General features: G+C 38.8%; 2 protein-coding genes across 2 annotated transcripts in view; one reads left to right on the forward strand and one right to left on the reverse strand.

Annotated features, from left to right (window-relative positions):
* Nucleotides 1-860: 860 nt before the first annotated feature.
* On the reverse strand, nucleotides 861-20,651 carry RSPH3 (radial spoke head 3). The gene is given in 10 exon segments (XM_034670794.1): nucleotides 861-1,513; nucleotides 2,296-2,382; nucleotides 4,292-4,454; nucleotides 5,963-6,166; nucleotides 7,124-7,269; nucleotides 8,832-8,973; nucleotides 16,019-16,106; nucleotides 19,817-19,938; nucleotides 19,940-20,111; nucleotides 20,113-20,651. Coding segments are annotated over 10 exon segments (1,995 nt in total). The 3' UTR covers nucleotides 861-1,181.
* FNDC1 (fibronectin type III domain containing 1) overlaps nucleotides 20,033-21,521 on the forward strand; it is a 233,544-nt gene continuing 232,055 nt past the window's right edge. Inside the window, exon 1 of the mRNA XM_034669400.1 lies at nucleotides 20,033-20,758. The gene's annotated coding sequence lies outside the window, so the exon portion shown is untranslated. The remainder of the gene's footprint in view (nucleotides 20,759-21,521) is intronic.

A 21,521-nucleotide genomic window follows, 5' to 3' on the forward strand; every position in this document is an offset into this window, starting at 1 on the left:
ATAAAATATCTGTGTTTGGGGCTCCTGGTGGCTCAGTTGGTTAAGTGACTGCCTTCGGCTCAGGTCATGATCCCAGGGTCCTGGGATTGAGCCCCGTGTTGGGCTCCCTGCTCAGCAGGGGAGTCTGCTTCTCCCCTCCCCCACTTCATGCTCTCTCTCTCTCCCCCCCCCTCACTCAGTCTCTCTCTTTCAAATAAATAATAAAATCTTTAAAAGAAATCTGTGATTTTCAATAGCACAGGTAAACTCTTCAGATAAGTTCAGGTTAAAAAGTCACATATGAATTCCCTATAACACAGTCATAATATATAATAGTTTACCGTATTTTAAAGAGATTTATATGCACTAATGTTTAAGGTCTAAGATACACTGTTAGGTGAAAAATGCAAACTATACATTTATGTTTATATAAAAAAATGATCCCATATATTTTTTGATGTTCAAATATATATGTATATGAATATCTTGAAAAAGGCCTGGCAGGTACATACCTAATTGTAACAGTGATTATCATTGAGGAGGGGAGTGGAACTGCCTAGGGGCAAGTAGAGACTTTAGCTTTATTGATATTGTCTGAAATGTTTTAATAGCAGGAATGTGAGAAAACAGACAAGAGCCTATGACCAATTCATAGAATCCTTGAGCCTTGCTTGAATATTGAAGATGGAAGGGGTAACGATCTATTTAGTCTCACACAGATAAGGGTATATGTGTCGATCCTTGCAAGGAGGGAGCACTAAAGCTTTCGGTGACACAACATTGAGGTGTTCTTTCACGGAGTAGGTGAAATAGTTTTCCTATAGAGCAGAAAGTCTCAATGGCTGACAGCACTGGTATCTAACATTAAATCTGGTACTAAAAAAAACCAAAACAAAACAACTAACCCACAATATTAGAAAAATTAAGGGAAAATATATTTGTTAGTTATATTCGTGGTAATGGAAAGCTTATAACTGGACATGATTCTCATTAGAGTTACAACATAGCTTCTAGATATTCTACTATTAAATAAATGAATTAAATTTCATCTTTAATTAGTTTTATTATTTCAACATATTTGATTTGCCCAGTGCATTAGACAAAAAGACATGTTGAGTAAATACAACATAATTTCCATAACCTGAGGGGACCTGCGCATCGTTACCTGATTGCTCGCAATGCTGACCAGCCACTGAGTGGTGTCACGGCTCGAAGTCTCCCCTAGGTTGCAACAGTTCTCTCCCTGAGGTTTTTCTCATTGTTTGTTCATCCTCTCCTTCCTCCATAAGCTTCCTTTCTTGGGGTGACACATTCTCCATATACCTTCCATCGCTTGGTGTTCTTTGCAGGGAGTCGCTGTCCGAAAGTGGCCTCTGTGGCTGTGATGTACTTTGTTCATGGAATTCGTCATCCATCAGTGGTTCTTCCTTCACTCCAGGGCCACCCAGCCCATCCTTAGGCTTCACATACGGGGGCTGGTCCTCCTTACGCTCATACATAGACAGCCTCTTCTCGACCACCTCACGAATCAACACTGAAACATTGTTTGTGCAAAAATCACCGTGATTGTTCATAGCTGAGTAGTTACGTGCTGACTTGCAGATGAGCATAAAGCAGTCGCCGGGCCTCGGCCCTTCCCTGTGTTACTTTTATACAAAGTCAGCACATTTAACTTCTGTGCCACATAATGCATGGAATATGAATCATAGTCAATGCCTGTTTTAACAGAATATCATTTATAAAGTAATGACAGAAGATGTTAACTCTGATCAAATTATACAAGAACCAAAGTATTATTGAGAGTAAAAATCTGTGCCTTTGTTAAAATAATTGAGATAAAAAAAACTTTAAAAACTAAAAGTGTAAAATTTAACATCTTTCTTCTGTTTATTCTTTCTCCTGAAAATTTTCAGAGATGACTTTTTTAAAAAAAGATTTTATTTTCAAAAAAGATTTTATTTTTGTAAGTAGTCTCTACACCCAACGTGGGGCTCAGACTCACAACCCCAAGATCAAGAGTTGCATGCTGTAACGAACGAGCTGGCCAGGTGCCCCAGAGGTGATTTTTTTTTTTTTTTGAGAGAGAGGGAGAGAGAGAGTGAGCAAGCGCACTCGTGAGTGTGAGGGCGGGGCAGAGGGAGAGGGAGAGAGAATCTTAAGCAGGCTCTATGCCCAGCACAGAGCCTGATGCGGGCTCTATCTCAAGACCCTGAGATCATGACCTGAGCTGATATCAAGAGTCAGATGCTTCACTGACTGAGCCACCCAGGGGTCCCCAGAAGTAACCTTTAAATAAAATAAAATAAAAGAGCTTACTGTCAAGCACTGTTCTTCCCACCATACTGTATTCCATGGTTTTGTCGACTTCATTCATTAGCCATGGAAGGAATCCTATCTCAATATCTGTAATAAAAAAAAAAAGCTTATTTTGTTATAATGAAATTCAGTCATAATGATTTTTAGGAATCATTATAGATGGAAGAATCTGTGCTTTCTCCCTAATTGTTGAAGACTCATCAACACTGTTTTCTTAATACAAAATGTCGAATAGACCTATACAGCATTACTTTTGCCACATTTCCTATGCATGTTCTGGTCCATTTCCTTTCTATTGTGGTAAAAATCGTATTTTCAAAACTATGAGGTCTTCCTTAGAGTCCAGGCCTTTGGAGCTAATTGCACAGGTGCAATCTGATGTGGATGAAGAAGGTAGTGTACGGGGTTGGGGAGTGGGGAGGACGGTGTGGGTCTGGGAGCAGAACTCCAATCCAAATGTGATACAGGTCCGGGACTGAACCATGCTGCTAAAAAGAATGCCCCCATCTGAAGCCTGGGGCCTTGGAGAAGCTGAGTAAGAGTCCGGAGACAAGGATCAGAGAATACCTGAGAAGAAGGCCATCTATAAATGGGTCAGAAACTAGGTGCTTCCATTAGTGATAAATTTGCTCAAACTAAAATGGAAATCTACTCTACTGTGTGAACCTTTAAAAAATATGGTCCATTACAATAAGTATTTTAATGTTTCAGAATAGCTCTTTCCGGGGGGCTGGCATCTGTTACTTTTCAATGGGGTGACGAAAGAGAGTGTACTAGGATACTACACTCACTACTAGAAATAATTTTTAAAGTCTGAGGCATGAATCTCATTTTTCAAGCTTCTAAATAATCTGTAACTGACTTTTTCAGCAAGTCATGAGAGAAAAAAAGATTGCTGGCCTCTGTGACTAAGAGCAGAGGTCTAGCTAGACCCCAGGGGGTTGGCAGGGCAGTGTGGAAGGAGCACTGCATCTAAGGTCAGAGTCCGAGGCCTAAGAGCTTCCCTGACTGTTTGGGAGAAGGCATTTCACTTCCCCGAGCTTCAGTTTCTACTTCTGAAAAATGGGAATTAATCTGCTCTATATACCCCCCTCCCCACCAGTGTTACTGGGAGGGTCAAATGCTATCATGTGTGGAAAATACTGCATAAATGGTAAAGTACAATATAAATGTAAACTAGTAGTTATGTGTAATCTGACCTCTATGTATGTATGTGTACTGAATTGAATATGCATTCAGTGAAAATTAACATTACTAAACTCTGCTCCACAATACTATTAGCCATTTGAAATAGGACCTGTATACAAAAGCAATGTGGATTTAAGTGCTTTTGAACCTGAGAAAGGAGGGTGAGGAATGGCAACTCTTACCCTTCATTTGGCTGGACTAGCTGAGGGGTGGGTCTTGGCTGGTGCTCACAGAGAGCTGACAGGTGTGAGTTCTGAAAAGGTAGAGACCAGGTCTCCTCATTTTTATCTCCCACACCTACTACAGTGGCTGGGATGATGGAAACATCTAATTAAATGAATACATGACTTTCATTGCTGCCCCCAAAGGGTTTTTGAGTGGAACAGGAAGTCAACTGAGAAAAAGTTAACAACTACTTACACGCATATTTTATACATATTATGTCCCATACATATTATGACATTTAGCTCCTAAATAATCCTCATTTCACCCACGAGGAAACTGAAGGTCATACAATGAATTGATGATGAAACTGGGACCCAAACTCAAGTTTTTGACATCAAGTCCGTATTTCTTCCTACTATCCAATGTTGCTTCTTAGTAAAGACAAACTGACATCCTAAACTCACGATCTTTATAGTATACCTCTCATTAGTAATAGTATTTACTTAAAACAACTATCATTGAGACTTTAAAAATTTGTTTTAAAGATAGATTCCAATTCAGCATAAACGTGGGCATGGATTACTTGGAAGCATTAGCAGGATCCTTGTAGCAGAGCGATCTAACAACACCTCAACGAACCAACCTCTTTCAATGGGATCGTAGAAGTAGCCACCATCCCTGAGACTGCCGAACACTGACGGCAGGAGGTCCTCCAGGTAGCGCTGCGCAAACACTCGGGCGGCCACTTTCTGCGAGGTCTCGTTGTGCTTGTAGACCACTTCCCACTGCTGTTGCTTACGCCGCTCCTGCGCACAGAAAGCACCACGTGCACAGTTAACTTAGCTGTGACGTCCTCCCCAAATGCCAGATCTAGTGAGTGGAAGAATCTGGACACATATTTGTATCAAAAAATGGACAGCAAGGAATCTACTAATGGTTCCCAGTTTTCATCAAGATTTTAATGAATTTCAACAGGTACTGGGCATTGATTTCAAAAGAGATGGAGCTTAAGGTAAGATTCATCTCCTGATCCATTTTTAAGTAAACTCATTTGAAGATGTACAGGTTTGACTATATGGATGATATCAAAGAATATAATAGTTATATGTATTTGTAATTTATATTATAAATTATTATCAATATGAAAATTATAGTTATCTCATTTGTAAGCTGCTTTGAAATCATAGAGATCCGAAAATTATAAATTCTCTTTTGTTGTTGTTGCTTCTTGTAGACCATAGGATATCTATAAAGCTAATGAACCATCTCCCCTATGCCCATGTGGAAGTGGGAGCATTAAAAGAGTTTCTTATGAAGTCTATTTTCAGAGTTCAAGCAAATATAAGTCTAGATGATTTGTATTCATTATTTTCATAGTATATTTCCTAATAGTAAATAAACAAGTAAGTTTCCTTTGATAAAGATTTCCCTGATTATTTAAACAAAAGCTAATTTTGCCTCTATTCATTTCACATTTGTAAACAGTCTTGCATTTACATAACCTCTACCATAAGCCCTATGCCCTTTTACACAATTAATTATTCGTTTTGGAGAAAAATTGAAAGTCTATTTGATTAGGTATTGAGTAGAATATCCCAACAACTAAGCTATTCTGTACAGTAAACTAGACTCTTTGGGAAATTATTTTAACTCTTGTAGGTATTCAGGCACTCCTACATAATTTATCCATTCAGTGTCCAACATAGGGCAAAAATTATTGCCAGGCCCAGAAAGACTCTTAAAGAGTATTGAGCCTAGTGTTTCCTAACTGAAGGTTATTGGCATATTTTAAAAACTAGATTCTAAAACTTTTCTTACTAAAAGTTCTAAAAACTATAATGTAAAGTATTCTATAAAGAAGTTCTGGAGAATCTCTGGGGTACAGGGAAGGGCCTGGCCACTAAGAAAAAGATCCAGAATTCTATCCAGATCCTTCTTCACGCCACCTATCCCCAACATACTCTACTTTTCCCTTCCACTTTTCGGCCACTAGAAGGAGAGGTATAGTAAAACCAATATATTTCCTTCGCTAGGAATCTTGATATTTAAGAGTGCCTTTCAGTTGGGACATATGTAATTTATTACATTTAGAAACTTTTGGAAACTCTAGGTACATTTATATAAGCTGGTATTTAAAGAATGTGTTCTGTGCATGAAAGATCTGTGATCTACGGAAGAGGAGATAACAGAGCAACGAACTCTTTTCTTTCGTATTTGCAAAGATCTTTAGCTCTATGACGTACCACACGTGATTCAGAACATAATCTGTTAAATAGCCAAAGACTATCTAAGAAAGAAAACTAGGATGCTATACTTTTTCTTCTCTGTGCCGTCTCTCTTGCTCTTCAAGTCGCTGAACTTCAGCTAGTTCAACATTGCGTAACTCTTCATACACATGCTGACTGGCCCGCAGGTTAGCCAACTCTTCTTCTTCCATTACTTCCAGAAGAGACTGCTCAATGGTCTTTCCCACCAGAACTTCTAACATTGGTTTTACTTCAAGATCAAAGTCAAAGAGCTTAAACATACAAGACAAAGCAAATTTAAAATTTTAATCATGAACCAATTGCTCAAGGAAAAAATGCCCAGAAAAGCAGTAATGACAGGGTTGTATTTATTGAGCATCTTCTGTGTGCCCGACACTCTGATGGTGCTTTACTTATGGTTTCCGAAACTCACAACGGCCCCGCAGGGCACACAGAATAGCAGTCAAAAATTATAAAAAGACCTAGCTACTCATCAAAATGAACCCTGTTATTCAACAATTTTAAGACCAAACTCTGAAATAGCCTTATATTTCTTAATTTTTGCTCTTGCTATTAGATTTTCACTGGTTTTCAGTAACAGTTTGAAGAACTAAGAACTAAGAAACAAGAATAATGGGCATTTTGGTGATTCCCCTCTAGGATTTAGAGGCAAATATAACCTTCTATGTAGTTTGTGAAGACTTATTTTATTTCCCAGTTTCAATGGCAGTTCTTTCAAGTAAGTCTTAAATCTCACTTAAGTCATTATGCACATAAGCATTCCCTTCTCTTCAGTTTCATAAACTGACCTATTTATGCATTCTACATTGATATGCAAATATAATTATTTAAGGATTTTTTTTTCTAACATAGATTATCTTCATGAAAACTATATAATTTAAAAGCAACTAATAGTGGAACCTCTTATACCAGAGATACTATTTTTCTTTATTTGGTACAAATTTACCTTGTATCCATGTATTAAGTATGCAAACACATAAATAGCAAGGTACAGATATTCTAAAAATATTCCTAATGACTTTTATTTCTGATCAGCGAAGAGGGGAAATCAGAACATTGTATTTCAGGATAAAACTATATAGGTACATTTGGAAAGAAATCCAGTAAGTAGAATCTTTCTGATTATGAAGTGATTTGTAAGCTTTTAACTAAATCTAACTTTACCTATTAATAAAGAAGATAGAGGAAGTCTAAATAATGTACTATACCTCTCCTTCTAGTATTTGGGTGGCCACATCTTTGCCAGTTTTGGCAGGAATAAAGAGTGGTGTTGGTGGTCTGTCCAAAAACGCATCTGTTTGGCATTCCATATCAACTTCTATTACGTGGTCAGCAATTTCTTCAAGGTATATTTCTAAGAGAATACCATATACATTGAGTTTGAAATTTTGGTCTATTTCAAGCATATATGTGTATTGAAACTTTAGGTCCTTCAAAACAGAATTAAATGGATCAGATCAGAAAAGAAGCGCTCAAGTGTGGGATTAAATTTACATATTGTACTAAGCAGTTTTATGTATTTGAAAGACCAGAGTCAGTCAGGCTAGGACATTTATGGAATGTTGGGAAAGCACTGAGCTTTGTACTTGAAAATGGAACTAAAGAGGAACATGAAGCCTAGATGTGTGTAAAATGCAAAGTATGATCAGGGTTGGAAAGTTAATAATCCATCTATATAACTGAGTCCTAAGATAGTAAATGTATAAAGATTTCAAAATTCCTGGATATTTTAAAAATTAGGTACCATGTCACTATGTTACTTGATGTTCTCTCTAGGTTATAGATTATAAACAGATACATGAAAACAGATTTCACCTTAGGAATAATTTATGTGAGGCAAGGGCAGTGTGGTGTCATGCAAAGAACATGAGAACTGGAGTCAGATGTTGAACATAGGTGTAACCTAGTCAAGTTACATCTTCTTAGAGCCTTAGTTTCTTTATCTGTAAAACGGATCACAATTATTCATCACAAGGAGTCTTTAATAATAAAGGAGATACACAGGTAGAGGACTGGAATAGTCTCTGAGATATAGGAAAACCCAATACAAGGTGGCTGCTACTGTATCACTTAATACTCTGATGGTATAAACAAACACTAATATTCAGCTCTCGTAGAATTACAGCTACATTGGCTAATTACAGACTGATACACATTCTAGACTTGGCCTCAATGTAGGGGGGAAAAGGTGTGGAATGGTTCCTTTCCTTTTGTCCTAACTACCCAGCAATAACTGATAAAGCCACTCACCATCTTGGCAAGATGCAAGGTGAATCCTGAAAGTTACATCAGTCTAAGGAAAACACCAAGTGTTGTCTGATTATCAAGATTCTGACAACAACACAGTTTGACCCTAGAGGTCCAGGTTAAGCCTCCCTAGCTGAGAACAGCCAGACCAGTAGGAAAGCCTGGCAATGGCCGAGCAGAGCCTATGTGGCCTTGCAGAATGTGTGCAGTGAAAGGAGGATAAAAGAAGAGAACAGAAGAGGCTGTGGGGAGAGAGGTGCAGGACTCGGATCTGGATGAGTTCACGCCTCTCAAAAGATAAATAAATGTCAAAATAGAACTACATTGCTCTCTTCTCCTGTAGGTCCAGCAGTGATTCATTTTGGGGTATAAAAGAAAAAGTGAGAAATAATCCCAGTTTGAGAAAAAAGTATGTGAAAAGGGCTGAGAGAGAATTAATTTGGTCATAAAATTCTTTTTTAACCCCATCTCATACTTCCAGCTGTACCCAAAATAATAATAAAATATAGTGTATGGATTTAATGAATGCACTCCTCCTACCACGTGACTGGGGCAGTACTGCATAGCATAACAAGATACGTAAGTAATATAAAAGCCAAATAAAAAATGAACTGACTTAGAAAACTGAGCAAACCCAGGAGCCACGATGCCAGAAGCATGGTCACATACCTGTTTGCACATCCACATGCTTTCTGCCTTCCACAGGTTCGGGGGTTCGTGGTCTGAGCTGTTCTTGGGCTCGTTTTCTGGCAAGAGCCCTCCTCTTAGCCTGCTGCTGTCTCTGAACCTCTGTAGGATCAGGTTGCCCAGGCTGCGTGACAGAAAGGCTTCTAAAATTTAGAAGATAGTTCTTAAAGCATACAAAACCACCATTCCAGAAGTGATTCCTGGATAGTATAAGAGCATCTGTCATATAATGCTTCCTGATTATAAGTGACTGCATGATTAAAATTATGATTGAACTTTGTCAGGTAATTGTAAAGTTATCAGATGAAGCACGTCAGTAACTTCAAAGTATGACTCTTGGCTGGAATCAACAGCTGCAGAATCCTATCTAAGAAATTGTTTTTCCTCATTCAAGCATTTTTACCATGAGTTCCTTGGATGCCCAGTAACCAAGTATACTATAGAATTACTCAGTTACAACACATTTTAATGTGTAGTTAAGGAATGGAAAAGCCCTAGGATTTAAAAAAAAATCTGAATTTCATTTAGACAAAATTCCTGAAAAAATATATTAGCTCACAAAGAAAATATTCTCAGTCCAAACAAAGCCTGTCTCAGTGCACAAAACAATAGCTGATTAAGGGTTAAAAATATAATTATTTATAGTAGTTCTGCATTATTTGATGGTCCTTGATTTCATATCTGTATCTTAGTCTGTGGTCATTTCCTTTGGCTAACCTACCTTATCTCAAGGTAAATATGAAAAGAGAGGGGAAATATGAAATTACTTTGCATGAAAAAAATTTTAATATTTAAAATTAGAATTGTAAAAACATCTTAATTAAAATAACAATGTAGTAACATTAAAATTTATTAAAAATGTCCCATAATCCCATTTCCCTAATACAATGGCCATTGTCATTTAAATGCATAGATTTTCTGAAGCTGTGATATAATAATTTTATTTTTTTAAGAGAAAGAGAGCACATGACTGGGGTGGGGAGGGGGAGAGGGAGAGAGAGAATCTCAAGCAGACTCCCTGCTGAGTGTGGAATCCCCACTGGATTCTATTTGCCAATATTTTGTTGAGGATTTTTGCATCGACATTCATGATAGCTATTGGTCTATAGTTTTGTTTTTAGCGTCTTTGTCTGATTTGGGTTATCAGGGTGATACAGATTACCTGAATGTTCCTTCTTCTTTCATTTCCTGGAAGAGATTGTGTAAAATTGTTTGAATTGTATAAAATCAATGAGAATTTTTAAAAATGTTTGGTAGAATTTTCCAGTGAAACTACCTGGGCCTGGATATTTCTTTTTTGAAAGCTTTTAAATTAGAAATTCAATTTCTTTAATAGTTATTAGACAATTCAGAATATCTATTTCATGTTAGGTGAATTTTGGTAGTTTATAGTTTGAAGAATTAGCCCATTTCACTTAGTTTGTTGAATTTATACATATAGATTTATTTGTAGTAGTCTGTTATGATCCTTTTACTCTTTTAATAGATGCAGAATCTCTAGTTACATCCCTGATATTTGCTTATTCGTTTCTTCTTTTACTTCCTTTCCTTTTTTAAAAAAATATTTTATTCATGAGAGAGAGCATGTGCATGAGTGGTGGGGGGTGCAGAGGGAGAGGGAGAAGCAGACTCCTCACTGAGCAGGGAGCCCAATGCAGGGCTTGATCCCAGGACCCTGAGATCATGACCTGAGCCAAAGACAGATGCTTAACTGACTGAACCACCCAGTCACCCCTTTTTTACTTTCTTTGTTAGTTTTGCTAGAGGTTTATCAATTTTATTGATCTTTTCAAAGATAAGTAATGGCCTTTAATCTTTTCATGGTTGTACATCTATGGTTACATCCTCTGATAATCATTCTGGTATTTGCTATTTGTGTCTTTTTTTTTTCTTTGATAGACTTGCTAGAGGTTTATCAATTTTATTGATTTTATTCAGAGAACCAGCTTTTGGGTCCATTGATTTTCTCTACTGGTTTTGCATACTTTTTAAAAAAGATTTATTTGAGAGAGAGAGTGTGCATGCAAGTGTACATGCATGGGGGGGAGGGGCCAGAAGGAGGGAATCTTCAAGCAGACCCCTCATTAAGTGTGGAGCCTGAAGTGGGGCTCAGTCTCAGGACCCATGAGATGATGACCTCAGCCAAAACTAAGAGTCCCACACTTAACTGACTGAGTCACCCTGATGCCCCTACATTTGGGGAGGGGAGGGAGAGTGTGTGCAAGTGGGGGTAGGAGGGTAGAGAGAAAGAACGTTAAGCAGGCTCCACACCCAGCACAGCACCTGAGTTGAGGCTCCATCTCACAACCCTGAGATCATGACCTGAGCTGAAATCAAGAGTCCCATGCTTAGTCAACTGAGTCACCCAGGGGTCACTATTGTTTTTGTTTTTGATGTAAGTGATTTCTACTTTTATCTTTACTATTTTCTTCCTTCTGCTTGGTTTGGATTTATTTTTCTCATCTTTTCCCCGTTTATTGAGGTACAGGCTTAGATTATTGATTTGAAGTCTTTCCTTTGTAGCTTTTTTCCATCCCAGCATTGTTTTGGCATGAAACACAAATTTTGATTTGTTGTGTCTTCATTTAGTCCTAAGTTGTCTTTCAAAATTCCCTTTAATACTTCCTGTATGGATTATTTGGAAGCATGCTGCTTAATTTTCAAGTGTTTGAAGATTTTCTTCTTATCATCTATTATTGATTTCTAGCTTGAAATTTTGAAAGAGACATTATTCCATTATGGTATGATTTCAAATATCTTAAATACCTTGAGATTTGTAACCCAGGATATGTTCTATCTTGGTCAGTATTCCACAGGTGCCTCAAAACCATATGTATTTTGGGGTGCCTGGATGATGCAGTCAGTTAACCATCTGACTCTTAGTTTTGGCTCAGGTTATGATCCCAGGATCATGAGATCAAGCCCACCATTGGGCGGGCTCCATGCTCAGCGAGGGGTCTGCTTGAGGTTGTCTCTCCCCCTGAACCCCCCAGCCCCACTCGTGATCTCTAAAATAAATAAGTAAATCTTAAAAAAAAAAAAAGCATATGTATTCTGTTGTCGTCAGGTGAAGTATTGTGTGTATATATATATATAAATTACAACCTATTGGTTTGTGGTGTTAAGTAATTCTTCTACATTCTTGCTGATTTTCTGAGAGAAGGATGTTGAAGTCCCAAACTAAAATTGTGGATTTGTCTATTTCTCCTTTCAACTTTAGCTTCATGTACTTTGAAGCTCTGTTGTTTGGTGCATATACTCTTAAGATTGCTATATCTTCTTGGTATATTGTGACCTTTTTACCATTATGTAATGTCCTTCTTTGTCCCTGATAATATTGTTTTTCTTAGGTCTGTTTCTTAGGTTTATCTGTTACTTATATAGCCACAACTACTTCTTAAAAATTAATGTTTAATTTGTATATCTTTTCCCATCCTTTTACTTTTGACCTACCTACATCACTATAATTGAAATGAGTTTCTTGTAGACAGAATACAGCTGGGTCATGTTTTTTATCTACTCTTCCTATCTGTCTCTTAATTGGCTTACTTAGACCATTTACATTTTAAAGCAGCCATTGCCATATTAGGGTTGTCTACTATCTTACTTCTTGCTTTCTGTTTGTTCTGTTTTCTTTTTCTTTCCTTCCTGTGAATTAGTTGGAAGATTTTTTAGAATTCTTTTTTTGTTTATCTAAATTGTATTAGAATACTTTTGACTATATCTCTTTGCATAGTTTTTATGTTGCTCCAGGTTTTACAATATACTACGTACCTGAACACAATCAACATTTAATATCAACATTTTACCCCTTCGATTGAAAGGCAGAAACTTTACTCCCATTTAGACACCCTTGTTTTCCTTACTTTTAAAATATAATCAAAATCTAATCATCTTAAATATTTTACCTACCTATATTAAGCACTACATCAGATGATGTTATAATTTTCCTTCAACAATCCAACATAATTTTTAAAACCCAGAAGACAGTTTATTGTATTTACCCCTATTTTCACCTATTCCATTGTTCTATCTTCCTTTCTGAAGTCCCAAACCTCCTTCTGTTATCATTTCCTTTCTACTTGGAGAGCTTCCTTTAGCTATTCTTTAAAGGTAAGTCTGCTGGTGACAAATCCTCTAGGTTTCCTTCATCTGAGAACGACTTGATTTCCTCTTTATTCCTGAAGAATATTTTCACTAGATTAAAATTAGGGTTTGATAGTCCTTTTCTTTCAGGACTTGAAAAATACTGTGCCACTTTTTCTGGCCTCCATTGTTTCAAATAAGGAACCCACAGTTATTCAAATAATTGTGCCCCTTCTAGTAATGTCTCATGTGTCTATAGCTGCTTTCAAGATTTTTTTATTTTAGTTTTGAAATTTGATTTTGATGTTTTGATGTGTCTTGGTGTGAATTTCTTTGGGTTTTTCCTGCTTGGGGTTTAACTGACTTTTCAGAGCTGTAGGTTTTTGCCTTTTGCCAAATTTGTGGGATTTTCAAACACTATTTCTTCAGATATTTTTTCAGTCCCTTGCCTTTTCTCCTCTGCGAGACTCAGATAACATGAATAACATTTTGTTATTGCCCCTCAGCTGTGAGGCTTTTTTTTTTTTAATGGTCTGTTTTCTATCTTTCATTCCAACTGGGTAATTTCCATTGATTTGGCTTTGAATTCACTGATTGTTCCCTATGTCATTTCTGATGAGTCTGTCCTGTGACTTTTTAGATATTTTCCATTTGGTTAATTTTTTTAGAAATATTTTTATTTATTTGAGAGAGAAGTGATAGAGCAAGAGAGAAGGAGCAGGGGGAGGGGCAGAGGGAGAGGGAGAGGCAGACTCCCTGCAGAGCAGGGAGGCTGACGTGGGACTTGATCCCAGGACTCCGGGATCATGACCTGAGCTGAAGGCAGACACTTAACCAGTTGAGGCCACCCAGGCACCCCCATTTAGCTCATTTGTATATCTTCTATTTCTTTGCTAAATTTTCTATTTTTTCATTTGTTTTAAGAATGTTCATAATTATTCACTTCTGATTGAAGCATTTTTCTTCTGATTACTGCTTTAAATCCTTGTCAGGAATTCCTACAGCTGAGTCATATTGGTGTTGTCATCTCTTGATTGATTTTTCTCATTCAAGTTGTGACTGCTCTGGTTCTTGGTATGAGTGATTTTTTTTTTTTTTTGTATCCTGAAAATTTTGGGTGTTAGGATGTGAGATTCTGGATCTTAATCTTTTTTAGCAGGAAATCATCCCTTTTTGTTTTAGCATGCTGGCGTGGGTGGAGATGGAAGTTCAGCATCCCGCTAGGCCCCGTGTGCAAGCAGAGAATCAACTTATATCACCTTTTTGTACCTGGAGGGGGTAGTATTTCAGCTCCTTGCTGTGATCCACTGACACCAGTGTTGTGTATAGAGAAGTGGAGCTCTAACACTGCCTTATCTCACCTGTTTCTCTTTGTTGCTGCCAGATCGGAATGAATTCAATTTCCTCCTAGCTCTGTTGCCATCACCCCAGGGAAAGTAGGGTACCAACTTGTACCATCTCTTGCCATCTCACTGCCCCTGGGTGAGAGTGGAAGGTCAGCTTCCTGCTCTACCCTTGTTGATACCACCTCAGTGAGTGAATCAGAGCACCAATTAATACTGTGTTGTTGCTGCCATGTGGGGATGGAAGTCCAGTTCCCCAGCTCCATCTTGCTGACTCCACTGGGAGGGGAAGAACAGTTTTTCCATTGGGGTTTGGCTGGAGGAGGGGTAGTAAAAAGGTTTCTGTTCTGCTAGTTTACCATTTTGCAGTCTTTTGGATAAAGGGAGCAGGCTTGTGCCTCTTGGTTGTTCCAGGTTGCTAGCTTCTCCAGTGCTCTGAATGGGATATAAGAAGACTTAGGGAACTTATCACTCTGCCTCTCAAATTCCGAGATCCCTAGCCAGTCGTCTTCCTTCTTTCCACTTTCAGGGTCTTCCTGTGTTTGCCTATATACTGAAATCTCAGTATAGGGTTTTTAGGTAAGTTATTGAATAACGACTAAAGAACTAAAAAAAAAAGTATTTCAAATCATCACAATATTAATTAAAAAAACAAAAAAAAAGGTGCTTCTCCTTTTTACTTTCATTCTAGGTGTGCCAGTGTTTATTGCTACTGCCACAAGATGCTGAATCACGTATCTCTATCACATGTTTGAGCTGTTGTTTTCAAGTGTTGGTCCCTGAACTGGCTGTACCAGACTGCCTAAAGTTTGCTAATGATGCACATTCCTGTGTCCAACCCTTGAAGGTTCTAATGCAGGAGATCCAGGGTATGGCTGAAACATACAATATTTTTAGTAAGTTTTCTCGATGGCTTTGCTGTACATGCTTCAGAATGTCTAATATTCCATGTATTACCATGTAGTGGTGGGCATGTATATATCATACAGTGTTTACAGATTAACTTAACTATATTTCATTTCTGTGCCACGAAATCATCACTCTTAATATCATGTCACATCCTAATCATCTCTGTATCCTAGGTACTAAGCACAGGATCTAAAACTCAATAAATATTTGTTGAGTGAATTAAAGACAAGAATTTTTGATGAAATAATGAAGATAGTATTATAGTACGAAATAATTTAAACAAACCTAAATATGTTATTCCACTGCTACTCAAAGTGTTATCTGTGAAATCTTTGAACTGGTCTGTAAATATTTAATTATAGAAATTGAGAGTAAAAGTTTGTAAGCTTTTAGAGCACTTTTACAAAGTTCTGTTAATCAGTAAAATATTGGGGCTTTCGTATTTTTTTAATTATTGTTTTTAATTGTGGTAAAGTACACATAAAACTTACCATCTTAGCCATTTTTAAGTGTAGAATCCAGTGGCATTAAGTATATTCACGTTGTCATCCAACCATTACCACCATCCATCTCTAGACTTTTCATTTTGTGAAACTGAACCTCTGTACCCATTAAACACTAACTCCCTATTGCCCCACCTCCCCTAGTCCCTGGCACCCACCATCAGCCTTGTATTTTGCATGTCTTTTTTTTTTTTAGATTTAATTTTTATAGTATTTTTATAACTGTTTTAGTCTGCCGCAAATTAGAAATTAAAACAAACAAACAAACTGGTCCTTTAGCATAATTAGTTTGAAAAGGTCTGTGTTAGAATATTCACATTATACTTGCCAGTGGTCCTGTCTGTAGAGCATAAGTATTGCCTCGGATCACCCTTCTGTCATACATTATGTTTCCGTAATGCATGGGTTCTTCAGCTCTGTAAAATAGCAAATTCTAAGTAACTATTGTAATAGTGTTGGTCTATAAGGTTAACTCATTATTAATTGGATTTAGACTAAGATACAAATGTTATGAAAATAGATTTTTATTTTGGCACAGTCCATGACAAATGACTGCCATTTATGGAATGCTTATTATATGCCAGACCCTTCACATAATATTTTATTTATCGCTCACAATAAGCTTCAAGTTGGGAACTATGATTCCCATCTGACAGAAGAGGAAGGAGATTCAGAAAGGAATGTGCCCTAGGTTACCTAGCTAGTAAGTGGCAGAGCTGGATTTAGAGCTGTAAATCTGTTAGACTGCTTGACAGATGTGAAAATGGACAGTTGGAAAGGGGCCTGCCTTAAGTACTGACAGTAGTTGGATTCAAGGATTAAAAGGATTCACAGAATCAGGCTTAAAAAATAAAATAAGTCAAATTTCTCATTGTTTCTTTAACCTCAAAGATATATTGTTAAAATGATATTGTTTTAAATTTTAATAAAATTTTAATTTGGGGGATCAGAGTATCAGTAGTGAAAATCATACAGTTGATGTTTTCTTTCACAGTTCTTTAAATAATATCCTAGGTATGGCTAATGAAACCAAATACTGACTTACACCAATAACAGTACTCTACCAGAAATGATTTTGAGAGGGGTAGTAAGTTGTTTTTTTTTTTTATCATATATTAAAACCACTGTTGGATAACCTGACTTCATATTACTTAAAAACCAGGCATGTAACACTGCTCATCTTACTTGATCTCTGGGCAGTGTTCAGCTCAGCTGGCCACTCCTTCATTGAAGCACTCTCTTTTCTAGCTGCTGTGATACCACCATAGTCTTCGGATTGTTTTTCTAGGACTTCTCTTTCTCAGCCTGTGTTTGCTGGCTCCTCTAGGACTGGAGGATTTCCTCAGGGCTAGGTCTTCTCTTGCCCTTCATTGAACCCATCCATTCTCAAGGCTTTACTCACAATCCATATACCTAAAACTTCCAATTTTATTTTACCTTTAGCTCAGAACTCCCCTCTGAGCTCCAGGAATGTATACCCAATTGATATGCTCAGTGACATCTCACTGAGATGTCTTGAAAGCAACCTCAAAATTTAACTAATTATCACTCTTCCACTCCAACTTGTTAATTCTTTAGTGTTCCCTATTTCATTAAATGGTACCACTAAACACCCAATTGGCTTAATCTAGAAGCCTGGGAGTAATCCATGATTCTCCTCTCTTCCTCACTGCCTGTATCCAGCAAGTCTTAATGATTCTCTTCCCCAATCTTTCTCACATCACCCCATTGCTCATTGCCACCACTCTTTTACCCGGACTACTGCAGAAGTACCCAGTGATCTTTTAAAATAGAAAAAAATCTAAAGGACGCTTACTTGATTAGAACCTCCTAGTGCTAATTAACATAATAATGAGGAAAAATTTTGGTTTTGATTTCACACTATCAAAAGCCAAAAAGAAAGAAAAATCCAGAACACCTATTACTGGTGAGGCTGTAGGGAAAAAAAGATGTGTTGAAACATTACTAAAGAAAAGGCGTATTGTTCCGTCTGCTCATGTTAAAAAATATACATGACCTAAAAATCCCATCCCAGGAATCAGCTTCATAGAAATGAAAAGGCCAGCACATAAAGTTGGTTATTGAAACCTTCCTCTTTGTGGTGAAAACTTGAAGCAAACTGAATACCTATCAAAAATGGAAAATTTTAAAAATGCATAGTACATCCATACCCCACAGGATATCATGCTATTAAAAATAATTGGAGGGATTTCTACAAAGAATTATGTGAGAAAAGGAAGATGTTGAGAATTGTGTATAATGTTAGCATTGCTATAACGTAGACAAAATCCTCGTGCGTATTTGTATGTATATATTTATATATTCATACATAAACATGTAAGTGTGGAGAAAAGTCCAGAAACATTCATGTAAGGGCATTAACACGGTTTACCTTGGGGGCAGGAGGGAAAGAGCAAGTTTGTAAGGCAAGGGGATTGGGCACTAAGAATGAACCCAAGCATGAACCACAGGAGTCTATTTATATAAAATTAAATATGTATGTATATGTGTATGTAAAGAAATTAGAAAAAAAAAGAATTAGAGGTTATAAAAAAGGGGGGAAGCTAATTGCAGATTAATATGTGCAGTATGATTCAATTTTGGAAATAAACCTCCTGTATAAATGTACATACGCTCAAGCACAGAGGTGTAAAAGAATAAGATTGTTGAGGGAAGTGGGAATAGAGGTGGGTGGGAGATAATGTGCTTTTTTCATCCTTATTTTGTATTTTTCATTTGCTTCAACAAGAATATATTAGTTTTATAAATTGAAAATCACCACTAAGAATAACTTTAAACTGAAAAATCAAATACAGACACATATACACATACTCCTTCCAATGGCTCTAATTAAAAGATTGCTTCAGTATAAGCAAGGTCCTGCAACTTGCTTATCAACTACCATAAAAAAAAATCATTCCTAATGAGCCACCATCGATTCTTATTTCATTTGTTGGTGTAATTTAATAGTAATGATTGATAAGCAACCACTTGAAGCCACCAGAAAGTGTTTTTGAAAGTGTTAAGTTTCTATAAATTTAAATTTAAAATTTCCGGTGCACCTGGGTAGCTCAGCCTGTTAAGCGTCTCCCTTCCACTCAGGTCATGGTTCCAGGGTCCTGGGATCAAGCCCTACATCTGGGCTCCCTGCTCAGTGGGGCACCTGCTTCTCCTTCCTCCCCGCTGGTGCTCTATCTCTGTTGCTATTTCTTTCTCTCTCAAATAAATACATGAAATCTTTAAAAAAATTTTTTTAATTTTCCATTTCAGTTTCTTTAAAGTGACAGGCATTTCTTATAAAAAAAAAGTTTTTATTTGCCATAATAAGATAATTATGAATTTAGACTCAGTGTTTCAAATACGCATCAAGAGTTACTTGGCTGATGTGTTCAATCATTAATTCAACAATTTGTGTTGAGTGCTTCCTATATATGTCAGGCAAAATCTCAGGTGGACAAAAGACACAAAGGTTCCAGCTTCCATGGAGTCTGCATTCTTGGGAAGTTCTGCTGGTTCCAAAACTTGAGGCTTATAGAAAGAACGACAAGTTTTAGAAAGGCCCGTAAACACTATAATGGGTAATAATGAAGGATATTTGAATATTTGCAAATAAATACAATTTGGGCTCCAGCATGTAAGGATAACCTGATTCCTGACCAAAGACTGGTGTGAAGGAGTTTTACTTGGCTGTCATTCTGGACATGCTATCGTGTCTGACACCTTTTGTACCTGTTTCTCCATTTGCATAATGGAGTTATTAGACCAACTTCACAGTACTGTGGGCTAAGGAAGAAAAAGTACATGAATGCCCCTAGGAAGGTGCATATAGTTGGCCAACAGTAGTTACTTGACTCAAACGTTGTGAAACCAGTGGGTTCCCTGTACATTAATCGATCACGCCAGCAACTTATTATCACTAGAAGTTCACTAAGGGAGACCGCCCCTGCCGCTTCTTGCTTCATTCCTCCACGCCACGGGAGAGTTCTTTAGGGAAGAAATTTTTTTTCGGCAGAGTGTGGAGAGGGGAAAGCAGCACAGGCAAGTTTGCCAGGGCGACGGGGCCCGCATGCCGGGGCCCCGGGACCGGGGCAGGTGGAGACCACACAGGGGCTGGTTGCTCACTCACGGCTGCATTATGCTGTCTCGGTAACGGCGGCGCTGGCAGGGCAGGGCCCGGGGCCGGCTGGTGTAGGTGTAGGTGCCCATGACTGGGGAGGTGCGGTCGGTGAGCCTGGAAGCCACGCCTGGAGCCCACGCCTGGAGCGGGGTCGCTTTGCTTTCGGTGGAGACTGGCTTTCAGGCAGGTGGGCGCTAAGTGGTCGTGGGAGCCGGAGACGTGTGCGTAGTGCCAAGGGCAGGGATTCCGCGACGCAAGGAGAGGCGGCAAGAAGGAAGGCGGGCAGGACGGGAGGTTGCCAGGACGAGGTGGGAGCTACACTCGGCTTGCTCCAAGGAACAGAGAGCCAGCCGAAGGCGCCCACTTCGGTTGCCCAGCAACGCGGAGTTCCGCCTGGGGGTGGGACCTCCCGGCAGTTCCGGCCGGTGGTTTTAGCGGGAAGGCCGGCCCTCCGGTGAACTTCCGGCTTTTGACTCCGCCCACTGGTGCCGCCCCGGCGGGCGAGCGTAGGGTTTAGGAGCGCTTTGCCGATCGTGTTGGGGTTGGGGGCTTCGGGGAACTCGGCAAGCACCGCGGCGGTCCTCGTTCCCACTTTGGAGCCTGGCTTTGCGGGACTGGTGTCGGCGCCATTCTTCCAGGCCCACGTGCTCCCGTTCCTTAGGGCGCCCTCGGCTGTTTCTGCTCCCGCCACTGCCGCCGCGCCGCTACTTGGGCTGCTCACCTGTGATTTCACGCACGTGGCATCCGGGCTCCCAGCTCTGTTACGTGCTAGGGCGCGGCGAGGGCTTCTTGGTGTCTCCCTGCTCCGCCACCTCTCCACCTTGGGGGGCGTTAGTGTCTGCATTTCCCGCCTGCCTTTTCCGCTTACCGCTCCGTTGCTAGCCCCTCAGCGGATCCTCAGGAGCAGGGAGCGACAGGGGCGTCCCGCAGACATCTAATTTTGGCAAAGGGGTGGGTGCTTTGAGTCTTTGAGTTATCTCTCTCCTGTATCTGTCAGTCCGCAGACTGTGGAGAACAAAGCGGCATGGGGTGGGGTTGTGCTTAGAAGTGCAGATGCTCTGGTTTTAGTATTAGCAATGTTAGTATAGTTTGTGTAAGTGAATTGTATGTAACCCTGAATGATCAGTTCTTTGCACTTGCATTCACTTCGTCAGCTCAGCCAAGTGCTGTGTGGATTTGAATCCAGGTTCTGCAGTGTACCAAGCCCACAGCCTCTGGCAAGTTAATGCTTTTGTGTTTCATTTCCCTGATCTGTAAAATGGGGGTAATAGAATTTATCTGTTAGAGTTTGTCATGAGGATTAAAAGCGTTAATAAGTATAAAATACTTAGCACTGTGTCTGGTGAATGATTAGCCATTATATTAAGATCTGGATAACTCCTGCACTTAGAAGATTAAGATCGAAAGCCAGTGTGTAGCTGTGATATAAATACTCCTAACATAAAGGTGTATAGTAAGTGCTGGAGGTAAACACTGCATGAAAATTTTAGGTCTGATCACTTAATTTTGAAGTAATTTATGAAAGGGTTACAGGAGAAAGTGACAGTTTAATTGTGTTTGATGGGTGATAGTGTTTTGACTGGTGAGAGTCTTGGGGATGTACATTCAGTGGCTTGATCAAAGGCTCAAAAGCCCAAGGTCCTTGGAGAACTCTAAGTGAGTAAAATATATGTGTTAGATAATTATAAGAGCTAAGGATAAAATGCAGGCTGGG

The sequence above is a fragment of the Ailuropoda melanoleuca genome, chromosome 10, assembly GCF_002007445.2.
Source record: "Ailuropoda melanoleuca isolate Jingjing chromosome 10, ASM200744v2, whole genome shotgun sequence".
In the NCBI taxonomy this organism is placed as follows: Eukaryota; Metazoa; Chordata; class Mammalia; order Carnivora; family Ursidae; genus Ailuropoda; species Ailuropoda melanoleuca.